Consider the following 12,872-nt stretch of genomic DNA (forward strand, 5'->3'; position numbering starts at 1 on the left):
GTATATAGCCTGCAGTCTACACAGAATGGGCAAAAAGTCTGTAGAAACTTAAAAAATGAATAAAAAACGGTTTGCAGGGTTAGCATCGCTAGATCACAAGATTTTTTTTAAGACAGGAAAAATAAAAACAGCCGATAGGTGGTACAAGCAACTTCCATGCAAATATGCAAATGAGACGGTTATAAGAACTTGCGCTCCTAATCCACAACCCTGTTCACTGTTGTAAACTGTATGTGCACCTGCTGCACTCTACCGTTGCTACTGGCTTTGTGACTCGCCTGAAATGTGCTATCCCCTGTAGTAGTAATGTGGAACACATACTGTAATAAATGATTTAGAGGCATTCTGTTCGTTATTTGCGTATCTTTTCTTTGACTTGTGTATGCCAGCGCCACCTATCAGCTTTTTCTTTTTTACTTTGTCGTAAAAAATTCCAGTGACCTAGCGACGCTAACCCTGCAAACCATTTTTTATTTCGGTTTTTATTCATTTTTAAAGTTTCTACAGACTTTTTTGCCCACCCTGTATAAGAAACCTTTTTTTTAAACAAAAACTCTATGGGAAATATAACACTTTTGCAATCAAAATTCCAATATGGGAGGGGGGGGGGAAATCGAAGCTGCGGCACAATCTCCCACAAAAGGAAGTTATTACAGAGGAAATTAGGATAATCAAGTACAATTTCAAGAAACGCTCTAATCTGAATACACCCGAGAACCAAAACACACCATAGAAATGACATCTTAAGAAAACAACACACGTGAGGAAAAAAATTACTTTATTACATATACCACGATTATATTTTCATCATAACTCACCTAGAAGACCATTTTCGTTTTCTCCCCGTTTTTTTTTAAACATATTCCTTTCCTCCCCCCCATAGATAACATTAGTGAACGAATGAGCAAAAAAGATAGAGAGAAAGAGGTGAGAAGGAATCAGATCTCGACGAAGATGAAAACAAAAAATTGTTTGCGGGCAAAAAAGACGGGGGAAAATATACATGAAATATGTCTGCGTTTTTTTCCCCTCTTGATATAACATTTAAAAACTATTGAGCATAAACGTGTGGCTCTGCCTTCATTTTTTTTTTTGTACAATAGTATTTATATATATATAATATCTTTTATACATGATTTTTTTGTTTATTCCGCAACGCAACCACCACTATTGTAATAGTATATCATCTATAACACGCACGCACACAGAAAAAAAAAGTAAACCTTCTTGGTCAATAAAATAGTTCTCGTAACGAACATATCGTGTCTAAATGCTATTAAAAATATCATATATGTATTTAAAAAAAATTTGACAAAAAGATATCGGGACAGCTTATATATATACTGCACCCGACAACAATCTTTTCTTCTTAAAAAATATCGATAATAAAAAATACCCAGAAACTATGAAAATGAAAAAGAAGCCTCAATCGACGATACAGATGCGTCTCATACCACCTACGAATTATAACATCCACGCACAAAAAGGAAAAGAACATTGATACAGAAGACATGCGATAAAAATTGTTCACGAATCCAAAAGCGTTTCGCGGAGTATACATGTTTAAAAAATAATGAAATGACAGCAGGAAGATATGAAAAATATAATAATCCTAATACAACGTTTCAATTAAATGTTCATCAGGCTTACATGCACACTTCTTCATTCAGCGCCCCCTAGCGGTAATACGAGAGGGGGAAAAAGGAACTAGTTGCCAGCAAATAGCTTCATGTCTCGGAAAATAAAATGATGAAGAATCATCTTCTCGTGCAACATTATTTAAGAAAAAAATGAAAAGCTGCCATCTTTTTTTTTATACCTGTTTTTTTTTCTCTTTCCTCGCTCGGTGGTCATATGCTAAGATAGATAAATCTGGATGAATGAATCCTCTTGACGTTGAAAAAGATGAAAAAAAATGTCTTGTCATGATTAATAGCGAAATTCGTAAAGAAAAAAAAATACCAGAACATGCTTTCTTCTTCTTTTCCCCCCGTACGTTTACGAACACAACAACACAACGAATGAATCACAGTTTCTCTTTCGTTGGAATCCATATCGAAGGTCCAGCTTGGCAACAAATCACGTCCTTTATTTTCGTGTAGATCTCTTCGGGAGTGTCACCTTGAACGACAGCTGAAATAGGGGGAAGGGGAAAAATAAGTTACATTAGGTTGCAAATAGGAAGTTTCACCACAGCATGTCATACCGATCAGAAAGAATAGTATTACCGATCAGAAAGAATAGTAATACCGATCAGAAAGAATAGTAATACCGATCAGAAAGAATAGTAATATCAATCAGAAAAAATAGTAATTGAAATATGGTACAAAAAAGTTGATACCTCGTACAACACCACATCACCAACAATCAAAACAGTCTCATACAAAGCTCAACCGACATGCATCTGCAAATTTTTATTGCCCCTTACAACCAATAGTGGCCAGACTTTTTCTTGCCCCTAAATTTCATTTCGCCAGGTTCTCCCTTACTTCTGAATGTCATTTCTCCAGCTTCTCCCTTGCCATGTTATTTAACCACTCTCCCTTGCCCCTAAATTTCATTTAGATAGACTACCCTTTTCCCCTTAAATTTCATTTAGCCAAACTCTCTCGCCTCTAAATGTTATTTCTTCAGACTATCCTTTGCCCTAAATTTAACTTCCCTAGGCTCTCATTTGCCTGCCATTTAATTACTCTCTTGCCCCACCCACACACCTACAGTTGTTTTACGCTGAATGTGAAACAGTTTCTGGCAATAGAAAAAGAAAAATACAGAGACTAACTCTTGACTGGTTGATCCTATTCAAATGAGTTTGAATACTGTCATTCCACCGCTGTCTGAAACGTGATCTTTGCTAATTTTGCCCCCCCCCCCCCGCAAAATACTGTCAAGGTTGATGCGATATTAGCACATAAAAACAAATTTTGTTACAGATAAACGGTGATATAGGGTGCCTGCAATCGACAGTATCAGATTTATAAAGTAGCATATTTAGAGCCAAGAATGCAAATGAAATAAGTCTCAACACAGCCTTTATTTCTGATCATATGTAGAAATTATTGTGGGGGCAGGTTTTGCCAACACCGCCACTTACCAGTGAAATATTCCCCGCATTCCTGTTCCAATTTCAAGGCTCTTTCGTAAGTTTTCTTGGCTTGATCCTCTGTGATGCGTTTATTCATTTCCCTGAAAAAGAAAACATTGATTCAATGCATTATATACGGCGACACTAGCACTTAACGGTACATGCCTTTCATAGAATTCCAAAACAATTGATACACAGGATGTGTTTTGTGTGTTGTCAATAGTACATACTAATCTGTGGGCTTTAAGGAGTCGAATAGTGGAATAATTTGTGAATGGTGCAAACAGATGACAGTGTATATGCTGCTAAGTTCAAAGATTCCTAAAGCTGCACACATTCCCAATCACAGAACCCATTATCAGTGTTTAGACGACAGCCATGGATCGTTCGCAATAATCGCTCAATTTCAGACATTTAATTAGTTCAGTGATGTTTTACCTTTTGCAATATGGGAATTCACAAAAAACCAGGATTTCGGCACCCACATAAACCCACACAAGATTGCTGAATACACAAGCAAACCTCACACGCTAAAGGATTCTAAGAACATTTCTGCGATGAGAACAATCAATGGAAGAACACTGCAAATATGGAAGACAAATGTTTAGTCATAATTATCATAAATTAATTTATGAGCAAAACAAAAATTATCTTCATGTATGATTTCAGTTAAAAATTACAAGTTCAAGTACGCTTCATTGAAAATACAGGTCATATGGTCACTCGCCCTCTTGGATACTATCAGAGGCTGCTCAAGCTTACCTGCGGTCGAGTGGGTTACCATACCAGTGCTAAGCATGATAAGAAAAATGCAATGTCAAAAAAAAAAAAAAAACATTATCAGCTCCTATTGGGCATCAGTTTGGTACGCACTCTCATCAGAGATCCTCTCATCAGTTTTGTATACTTTGAGGATTACATTTGAATCTCACACATTATAAAGGAAGCATGAAGCACATAGACGTTAACATGGCGGCTACGTGATTGAGAATGAATCAAATCGAGACACACATACAAGCAGAAAGACAGCAATCTTGAATCACATGAACATTATAAACAAGCGCGGAACAGAACGACAATATGCCGACATCTATATTAAGGAATTAAATCACAACACACACACCTTCAAGTTTCACTTAACCCTTCTGTGTGGGTTAATGTGTGTCTAATTGCAAAAAAAATTAGGAAGAGACAAATTGTGTGAGAGGAAGCAAGTCAGAGTATTACTATATCCACAAAGTCCACAGTTTCTTTTTCTATCTTTCAAACCAAGCAGAACTCTGGTCTATCATAATGGGCAATTTACTGCCAAGTTAGTTGTGCGGTGAGTGTGTACCTAACAGTTCGAGTGTTCAGTGTCCTGCTCCCTTTTGGGACAACTGATCTAGCTGTATGTAATTTTCTGCTTCTCTTCTTCCTCACCCCTCTAACTCAGCAGCCTACTTTGGGGTACCGTGTACCACATATTTATCACAATTAGTTTTTTTCCAGTAACGCGGATGAATGCGATAAGTATACTTACATGATAGAGTCTACTGATTTGGGCTTGATGAATATTGCTACGGGATGAAGACCAGCGACGTGCAACCTTTTAATTGCATTACCGCTCACATCTAAGATACAGTGCTTGCCCTGGAGTAAGAAAAAAACCAACACTGAGTTTCATACACTGCAATTTCTACAGATTATTGAGAAATTATTACCCCACAAAAATGTTTATGTTTACACGCAATTGCGCACATTTCATCTAAACCGCGGACAACAATGAGTTTTGATCTATTGAACTTGTGTGTGCCAATATATCGAGGCTCTTAAAGAATCATATAATAAGACATACTGAAAACTTTCTAGATCGCCATACACTATTTTGAGCATAAAACGGTATGCATCCATAAAATGTACACAAAACAAGAACCAACCTTTTCTGCCACTTCTCTGACAGAAGCGACACTGGTACCATATAAGTTATCGTTGTATTGCCCAGCTTCAATGAACATGTGATTTTGTATGTCCCGTTCCATCTGCTCCCGAGAAGGTACAAAATGATAGTCTCTACCGTCAACTTCATAATCTCGCTTCGGCCTTGTTGTGTCTGAAATGCAAAATTAATATTACAATGCAAAAAGACTTTTTTTCTCTGAATATTAGGCAAACAATATTGTTTTATAGCTTTTCCCCAATCTGAAGGACTATTACGATCTTAAAATTGCAGATTTGTGTAGAGAACATACAGAAAATCAATTTCATATTTTTTCTTCAGCATTCTTCATATACAGGATGCATCAGTGACAGGGATTCATATTGCATGCAGTTTTCATATCGTTGGATAAGCAGAGCCACGGTAGGTCTCATTGCGTCATCTATATATTATAGTTTTTCGAACTGCAGCAATACACAAAGAGTGAGCATATCACAATCACTGAAAAAAATTACAAATACAGTAAATGTTTTGCTGAGGCTGTGCCAACTGCAGGGTATATTACTCAACAAATGTCATGTATCATATGGTCATTCAGCTTGAGTTTTTGAGTGACTCGCATGGGCCTTGCCAGAATCTTTCCTGATTCAGGGATACTAAAGAAACAACTTAACACATCACTACCCCAGGAAGTCTTTCAAGGGGGGGTGTGGGGGTAGGGTGGTTTAGTGCATTATCCTCTTTGCAACACATAATAAAGTTAAGTGCTGCTGTTCAGAATCTGTAATAAAACCATACTTCCTAGTATAATCAGCTCTTTTGTACAAAAAAATGCTGTGGCGCAATGATCTTGCATAGGTACAGATGCAGTTCTGCAGTCAAAACCTGCTGCACGGTTCTTCCAAAGAAAATTAAAACTAAATGTACCACTTCAATTGCCAACAGCCTTGACAAAACTTCTATCACACTCGTAACGTGTTTCAAAGACTGACACGATCCTTCCCCTTCCCATGTACCTTCGCATCTCTATGAACCACTATGCATTGTACTATATGCACTATGGTGGAGATTAAGTTAAACTATATATTATTTTTGGGAATCACTGATAGTTCTATCCATCATTAACCGATTTCTGTCTTCCCCCGCATTAGCCAGCTTGCACTTGAGGAAACAAGATTTTTGAATGTTGGGGTCTGGTCCGTTCCTGGCATGCTGAGGAAAAACAAGGTTTAATAAGGATCACAGTATACATTCCAGCCCAGGTAGAAAAACTGATGGCAGATGGTGGTGCTACATATAACCGGTTCACTACACATACATTCCAGCATGCACCAATTCATCAGAAGTTCCGCAGAGGAATGTGGGTGAGGTACATGTGGTTTAGTAGTAGTATGCATTCAGCTGATTCAATGGATTTTTTTATAATAAAGATATTTAAGAATTTTCCAGAATCTATAATTCCCGGTGCCTGCTGATGCAAGGGTAGGGGAAATACGGTATCATTTTGAAAATCGACCAAACAAGGGAAAAATAGTTACATACACTTCAAAAGCTTGAATACCGAAAACCAAATTTTTGGTCCATTAAAGTTTGCTATTTTTTTACAGGGTTTGACTCCAGTTAAAATCAAAAGCGTGACAGGAAAAAAAAACATACGTGGAACACAGCTGCCAAACTTCTCGGGATATTCAGAAATCAGATCGTCATTTATTCTGTCTTTGAGAGGACCAAGAATAATCACAGGCCTGGCGTATGTAACTACGGAGAAAAACAAAAATTTAATAAAACAATTCTTCTGTGTACAGATACAACAAACTAAACTAATGATTAAGAATGCAGCTTTTAATGGTAAGCACAGTTTAAAGTCACAAGTTATACACAAAAAAATGAATATTTACTTTCTTCTTGCTGTACAGCTTCATACGACAAAATAGGTTCGTCAGGTCCACCTGAAAACAAAATAACAGTTCATGAATTACAAAAGCATAGTAATTTAAGATACTCAGATTCTACTTTGCATTAAGGTTTGAAACATCTTTGATCCAGCTAAATCACAAAACTAGTTTAAAAACAAATCTTGATAGAAACATTACTTACGAATACTTCCTCCTTCACTGTCACTTGCGGATATGTTTGGAGCATCTGAAAAATTTAATGCCCAGATCAACAACTGAAACACATTAGTGCAACACAAAGACAATGATCATCCCCAGTTTTACTTAATTGTTCAAAGAGGACTGTCGGGTAAGTGTGTGTGTGAAACAGACATAGCTTTCAAAAGTAACCAACCCATTAAAACTATCTTATGGAGAATAAGCGTTTCCCCACGAGTTAGCGAATCCTCTACTTATGACCTTTACATTCAGAAAAAGTAATTTTTCTCCCCATAAAATTATGACCATGAAAACCTGAACTTCAACGGTCACTTACACATAATCAATGATTGAAGTGGAAAAGCGGTGTCTGACCTGCACCCCAAGTGGCTTCATAAGAAAAATTTCAAACCAAAATGATTTACTAATTTTATTTTTGATGTTTCGTCACATTTCAAAAGGTCTTTTAACCACCATGTAAAGAGCATGGCTTCAACGTATTGTCTCATGATTTATTGTTTGTATTATGGGAACATAGCAAAACATTCTTATGTGGCCCATAAATTGTAACTAGTTGCAAGAATATTGAAGCACCCGAAATTTCGGAAAAAGGAATAGTAAAAATATTCAATTTGCATACATCACAGGAAGGACAGGAGAGTTACATAAAACAAGGGTGCAAAGCCATTCCATTCAGCGGGCCACAACCCAGTGCATTATGTTTTTTTTATTTGGATGGATAATGTTTTTAAAAAACAAATTTTGTGGGAACAACGTTGTGCACCCCTGCAATAAAGCAACTTTGCCTAGGACACACCTGATGTAGATTTATTCTCTATCCCCGGATACAAAACCAATCATTATTTTCTCTTCAGAACTGCATGAGACTCGTGTGTCCCCCAACCTCCATTGTTTGTACATACATAGGACAAGTCAGTTTATACAAATGGCAGAGATTGACATCTTTGGACAAAGTTTTAAACAGCTGACTGATGCAAAGATAAATTAAAGAAAAAAAATTCAACTGTCTGTGAGAACAGGATGATACATGAATAGCCAGACCTAACTCAGCCAACAGCCCACAAATACTGACACCAGATGGCGAATAATCTGAAGATGTGAGATGATAGTTTGATCTAGCGCACTCAGGAACGTGGGTTTGATTTCCAGCAGAGGTGGTTGAATTTTTTCCTTTGAATTCATCTTTGCATCAGCCAGCTGTGCAATACATTGTACAAGTCTGTTTCTCTCACAATGTCACTTGTTTACAAATGCCAGGTGACTATACTGGGTCACAAATCTGCTAATACCTCTAACCAATACATTGTAGCAATACTCTTTGATGTCAATTTTCTACCAGCATTAGATGAGTAATTTTAAGTATACAACACTAAAACAATACAGATTTTATTGAAATTCAATATCAATAAAACATAGAAGACCCTAAAAGAGACTATTTAACAGCAAGAAAGTAAACAAAACACATGGTAGCTATCTAATAGGGCCTATGTAAACATATAAATCACATGCACCACACACACCACCATACAAAAATGATCTAAACTCACCTTTAGTAGGTGATCCATCATCTAAAAGGCAGCAGGAGAAAGATACAATGATTACAAGCACAATCACACACACACAAAAGCAGCAGCATGTTAGCAACAACAAAATACCAAAAAAGCATTTAGATGTACAAAATGTCAGGACTTGCGCTAATACAGGGTGTCTATAATTGAGGTTTGTGTGTTATGACCCCTCAACAGCCGTAGCTGCCTATTAGAAAGCTTTGAAATTAACAATTCAAATGAAAAAAACAAAGAAATTAAGGGGAGGAAAACAAATCAGTTCTGACATTGAAAAGAGAAGCCAGACGTTTACGACTGGAGTTCATTACAGTATCCATATTTTTTGGGCAGTTATGCCATGTTCGAGACTCATTGGTGCACGTTGTGGAATCTACTAAATTGATTAAAGAGAATGTTTTTTTTTTATGGAAATCTTAGTGTACATGCATATTTTTATTGTGTGCGGATACGAGACCAAAATCTTCAACCTTCATGACGAAGTATCTAAAAATCTCCAGCAGAACAGTTGTCATTCTTATATATTCACTAAAACTAAAATGTTGACATGCACATGCTTTGCTGGTGAAATTTTTACAAGCGTACACATTGATCCCTCAATCATTGATTGATGCAAGGGAACAAAAAAAGAAAAAAAAATGTATGAATGAAAACGGGGAAAAATGCATTATAATTATATATATATATGTATATATATAAGAAATTGATTTTGTATATAAACTGATATTATCCAAGCACCAAAGTAAAATATAGGTATACATTAGGGATGGAAAAAATCTATTGTAGACAACCCAGGCACGTAAAAACTTGAACAGAGCATGTGAAAATTTGTTCAACTCTCTTGTTTTCTTTTATTTTTCCATCAGCAATAATGCAAATGTTTCTGTACACATGTTTAAAATTCCACAGAATTCACTTGAAGATGAGCAATCCTGACAAAACATAGTTCATAATATGGTGCTTGCATTAATTTTTAATACTTCTGCAATTATATAAAATTTGAAATACAAATTGTATTTATAGTTTTATACTACAAAACTTCAGCTACCAATATTTCTTTTCCATCTGCCTTTGGTTACTTCTTGGTTAAATTTGTCGAAGAAAAAGTTTACAGTGCGAGATGTGTCCAACAAAATTTTAGAGTTAATTTCTTTACGAAGAGAGATAAAGTATTTTATTGTTCATCGTATCAGTTATACGAAATTTTAACATCACGGATGTTGTATCTCTAACAAAATTCACCTAGCATCAAAGGAACTGAAGAACTGAAGATGTGAAAACATTTAATTTTCCTTTCTACAAGAGAGTGTGTAAAATGTAGAATTATGTACTTCACACATCCACATAAATATGTTCCTAAATTCATTATTGTTATTTTTGTGTGTATACACATATGAATAATCATATTTGTGTCATTCTGATATTTTTTTTTTATCTCTCTATACATAATTAAAATTAAATCATTATCATTTCTCCAGTAATAAGTCAAGTGTCCATACTTAGGACAATTTTGAACTTTGCACCGAAAAATCAACCTATCAATGAAGCATTAAAAAAAACCATTCTGAAGGGTGACTAGGCTTTTTGTACTGATAATTTGAAAATATTAGGTGTACATTTAGATTACATTCATGATTACAGTAAGAAAGGTAATTTAAATTTCACATGGTGTTTCACACAGTTGTATAAATACTAAAAATGAATTTAATGAAATCTTACAGTAAAAACTGAGGAAGGAAATAAAGTTTGAAAAACAATGTTCCAAGGTATAAAAATATCTCTCCCCCCCTATATGTATAAAATAAAGAAGACTTACGGTCATTATCGCTGTCATCTCCGCTATTCTCTTTGCTCTTCATGAAAGGGAACTTCCTAGAAAAGGAGAAGTTTTTCTTCTTCCTTTCTAAAGTACTCTGCAATTGAAAAAGAAAAAAAATGAAGACACCGAAAATATCAATTATGATAGTTATGAAATTTTCTTGAACTTGCACTTGTTCAAAAAGAGAGATCAAGCATAATTAACACAAGTTACATTATATAATGAAACCTTGCTACAGTAATGCTCGATATAATGAATTTCTCTACAGTGATATTTTTTCTCCCAAATCTTTCTTATATGAAATCGTCTATTATCTAAACTTCTCTCAATACAATGATATCCTTTATAATGATAAAATAATGAAGGATATCCATCAATGACTGTTTCTTTAACAGATTTTAAAATTGCTCTATAACAGAGTTTCTCAACCGCCGGACTGTGATATCAATCGTACCGGGCCATAAGAATATATTCATTACCCTTTCATTTTTCAAAGCATTTCCATGAATATCTAATTAGTTTCACTATTATGGTACATATTATTTTAATTTTTCAGTCTAAAAATCATACAAGGGGAGAGATGAAAAACCCTCCTAGAGTTCCAGAACAAAGGCTTCCAGCCGCAATTATAGGACCCCTCTTCCCCTTATCGCACTGAAAATCATTCGTTTTGTTGCTTGACCCAAAGAAAGGGAAACATGTCTCTGGTCTCTCCTCCCCCCAAAACTAGTATTCTTAATTGCATTTTTTCTTTTCGTATTTTTGAGTATCCATCTTCATGAGACCCAAACAATACAGCAGGGGTTGGGAGCGTTTTTCCATACTCTCCGTGCCTTTTCCTCGAAAATATATTACTGCTTCAGGGCTCTCTGTTGACAACCAGATGACCCTGTTGTTTGCGTGTTCACGGTTTGCCATTGTCGGCACCACAGAAAATGTCCTGAAGACAGTAATGCCATGAGCAAACTCGGTATCCCACGTTCCTCGGAGACTGGAAAAACATCTGTGCTACTTGCCATTGACCAAGCGGCATAACTTCAAAGGGGAATAATTGTGAGTGATTAGGAATTTCCAGGCAATATTATAGAAAACCACCTTGAACCATTGGACCCATTATTTATGGCCAGTGGTAAAAACCTCTAGCAGTCATTATAACGATTTAGTATGTGTTCTCAGAAACGAACGAAGTATTTTACATATGCGTGGAAAATGTCAGCGACTAATCAGATGAAACACCTGCTGCACACAGAAAATAGTATGTTTTGAATTGGTCATCAAGATGCACATAACTGCTGGTGATAACTCGAATACTGTTTTCTTTGCAAAAACGCAGTGAATTACGTTGCAAGGGTTTTCGTTGGATTTCCAGTGTGGATAGGTTCACAAATCTAAATTTTTTTTTAAAAAATAGAAAAAAATTTTAATTTTAGAGTAGAAAAATCGCGATCAAAGTTTTGAAATTTATCAAGTTACACAATTTAACACAAGCATCTTTCGTGAATATACCGAAAAGAGTGTTTCACCAAAACTGAACAATTTTCTGCTCTTTAGTGGACTTTTATAGCGAGTTACAATATATACATTTTTATTTTATAACATTACCTTCTTTCTAGCTGAGATTAAATACAAAGTTCGATCGTAAAATATATTTTACACTAATTAAGTTATTAAAATAGTGCTAATAAATAAGTGCTGCATCGATGTCAGCACAAAAAAATTCCATTGCCCACTTTGAATGAAAACTTTGTATCTTTACATACTATGCGAAATTAATTTATAAAATTGAATATTAAGATGCTTCGATTGATTTGTGATCAATTGAAATTTTTAATGACGCAGAGGCGCAGAAATGAAGAAAACACTGAGGGGGCTGAAAGTTGCCATTTGTTCCGTATATATGTGCTCAAGTACTTATGCAGGAGAGGGGGTGGAGCGTTGCATTGTATATTGATTGGTGGCTCAGCCACCTCATAAAATATATTGGGGCCATCAAACAGCCTCAGTATGCAGGTTCCCGTGCTTAAGCAATGAGGATGTTTATTGCAGTTGCTGATGAAACGCTTCGTTTATGTTTTGACTTCTGCACGTTATTAATACATTACCAAAAAAAAGTTGCATCACTCCATACTAAATAATGGATTCAATTCATTAATCAATCATCTAATTAAAAGGGTTTAAATTTATTATTCAATTAACGAGGGGTTCAATTGATTAAATGAGTTTTTAATTAATTAAATGATTAGCTCACAATCAAAAGGAAATTGGTTGCTTATTAATAAATATATTTATCATTATTAACTTACGAACGAGTAAGCTATTCCAGACCGGGCCGTAGACTCATAGAAATTTGATTCACCGGGCCGCGGTTCCA

At 35.6% G+C, this 12,872-nt stretch overlaps 1 protein-coding gene across 5 annotated transcripts in view; it reads right to left on the reverse strand.

Annotated features, from left to right (window-relative positions):
* Positions 1-761: 761 nt before the first annotated feature.
* LOC149067681 (disks large 1 tumor suppressor protein-like) overlaps positions 762-12,872 on the reverse strand; it is a 144,990-nt gene continuing 132,879 nt past the window's right edge. For 3 of the 5 annotated variants that reach the window (XM_089252200.1, XM_089252201.1, XM_089252204.1), the window contains 9 exons: positions 10,499-10,595; positions 8,665-8,685; positions 7,101-7,145; positions 6,902-6,952; positions 6,660-6,761; positions 5,005-5,177; positions 4,608-4,717; positions 3,095-3,186; positions 762-2,133 (listed from right to left, as the gene is read on the reverse strand). In XM_089252200.1, the coding sequence (XP_089108326.1) occupies positions 2,027-2,133; positions 3,095-3,186; positions 4,608-4,717; positions 5,005-5,177; positions 6,660-6,761; positions 6,902-6,952; positions 7,101-7,145; positions 8,665-8,685; positions 10,499-10,595 (798 nt within the window). In that variant the 3' untranslated portion in view covers positions 762-2,026. The remainder of the gene's footprint in view (positions 2,134-3,094; positions 3,187-4,607; positions 4,718-5,004; positions 5,178-6,659; positions 6,762-6,901; positions 6,953-7,100; positions 7,146-8,664; positions 8,686-10,498; positions 10,596-12,872) is intronic. The other 2 variants (XM_089252203.1, XM_089252202.1) reach the window with 1 other exon arrangement.

This window comes from Pholcus phalangioides, unplaced genomic scaffold (genome assembly GCF_987345545.1).
Source record: "Pholcus phalangioides strain wild (caught in Gottingen) unplaced genomic scaffold, Ppha-v1.0 ptg000028l_1, whole genome shotgun sequence".
NCBI lineage: Eukaryota > Metazoa > Arthropoda > Arachnida > Araneae > Pholcidae > Pholcus > Pholcus phalangioides.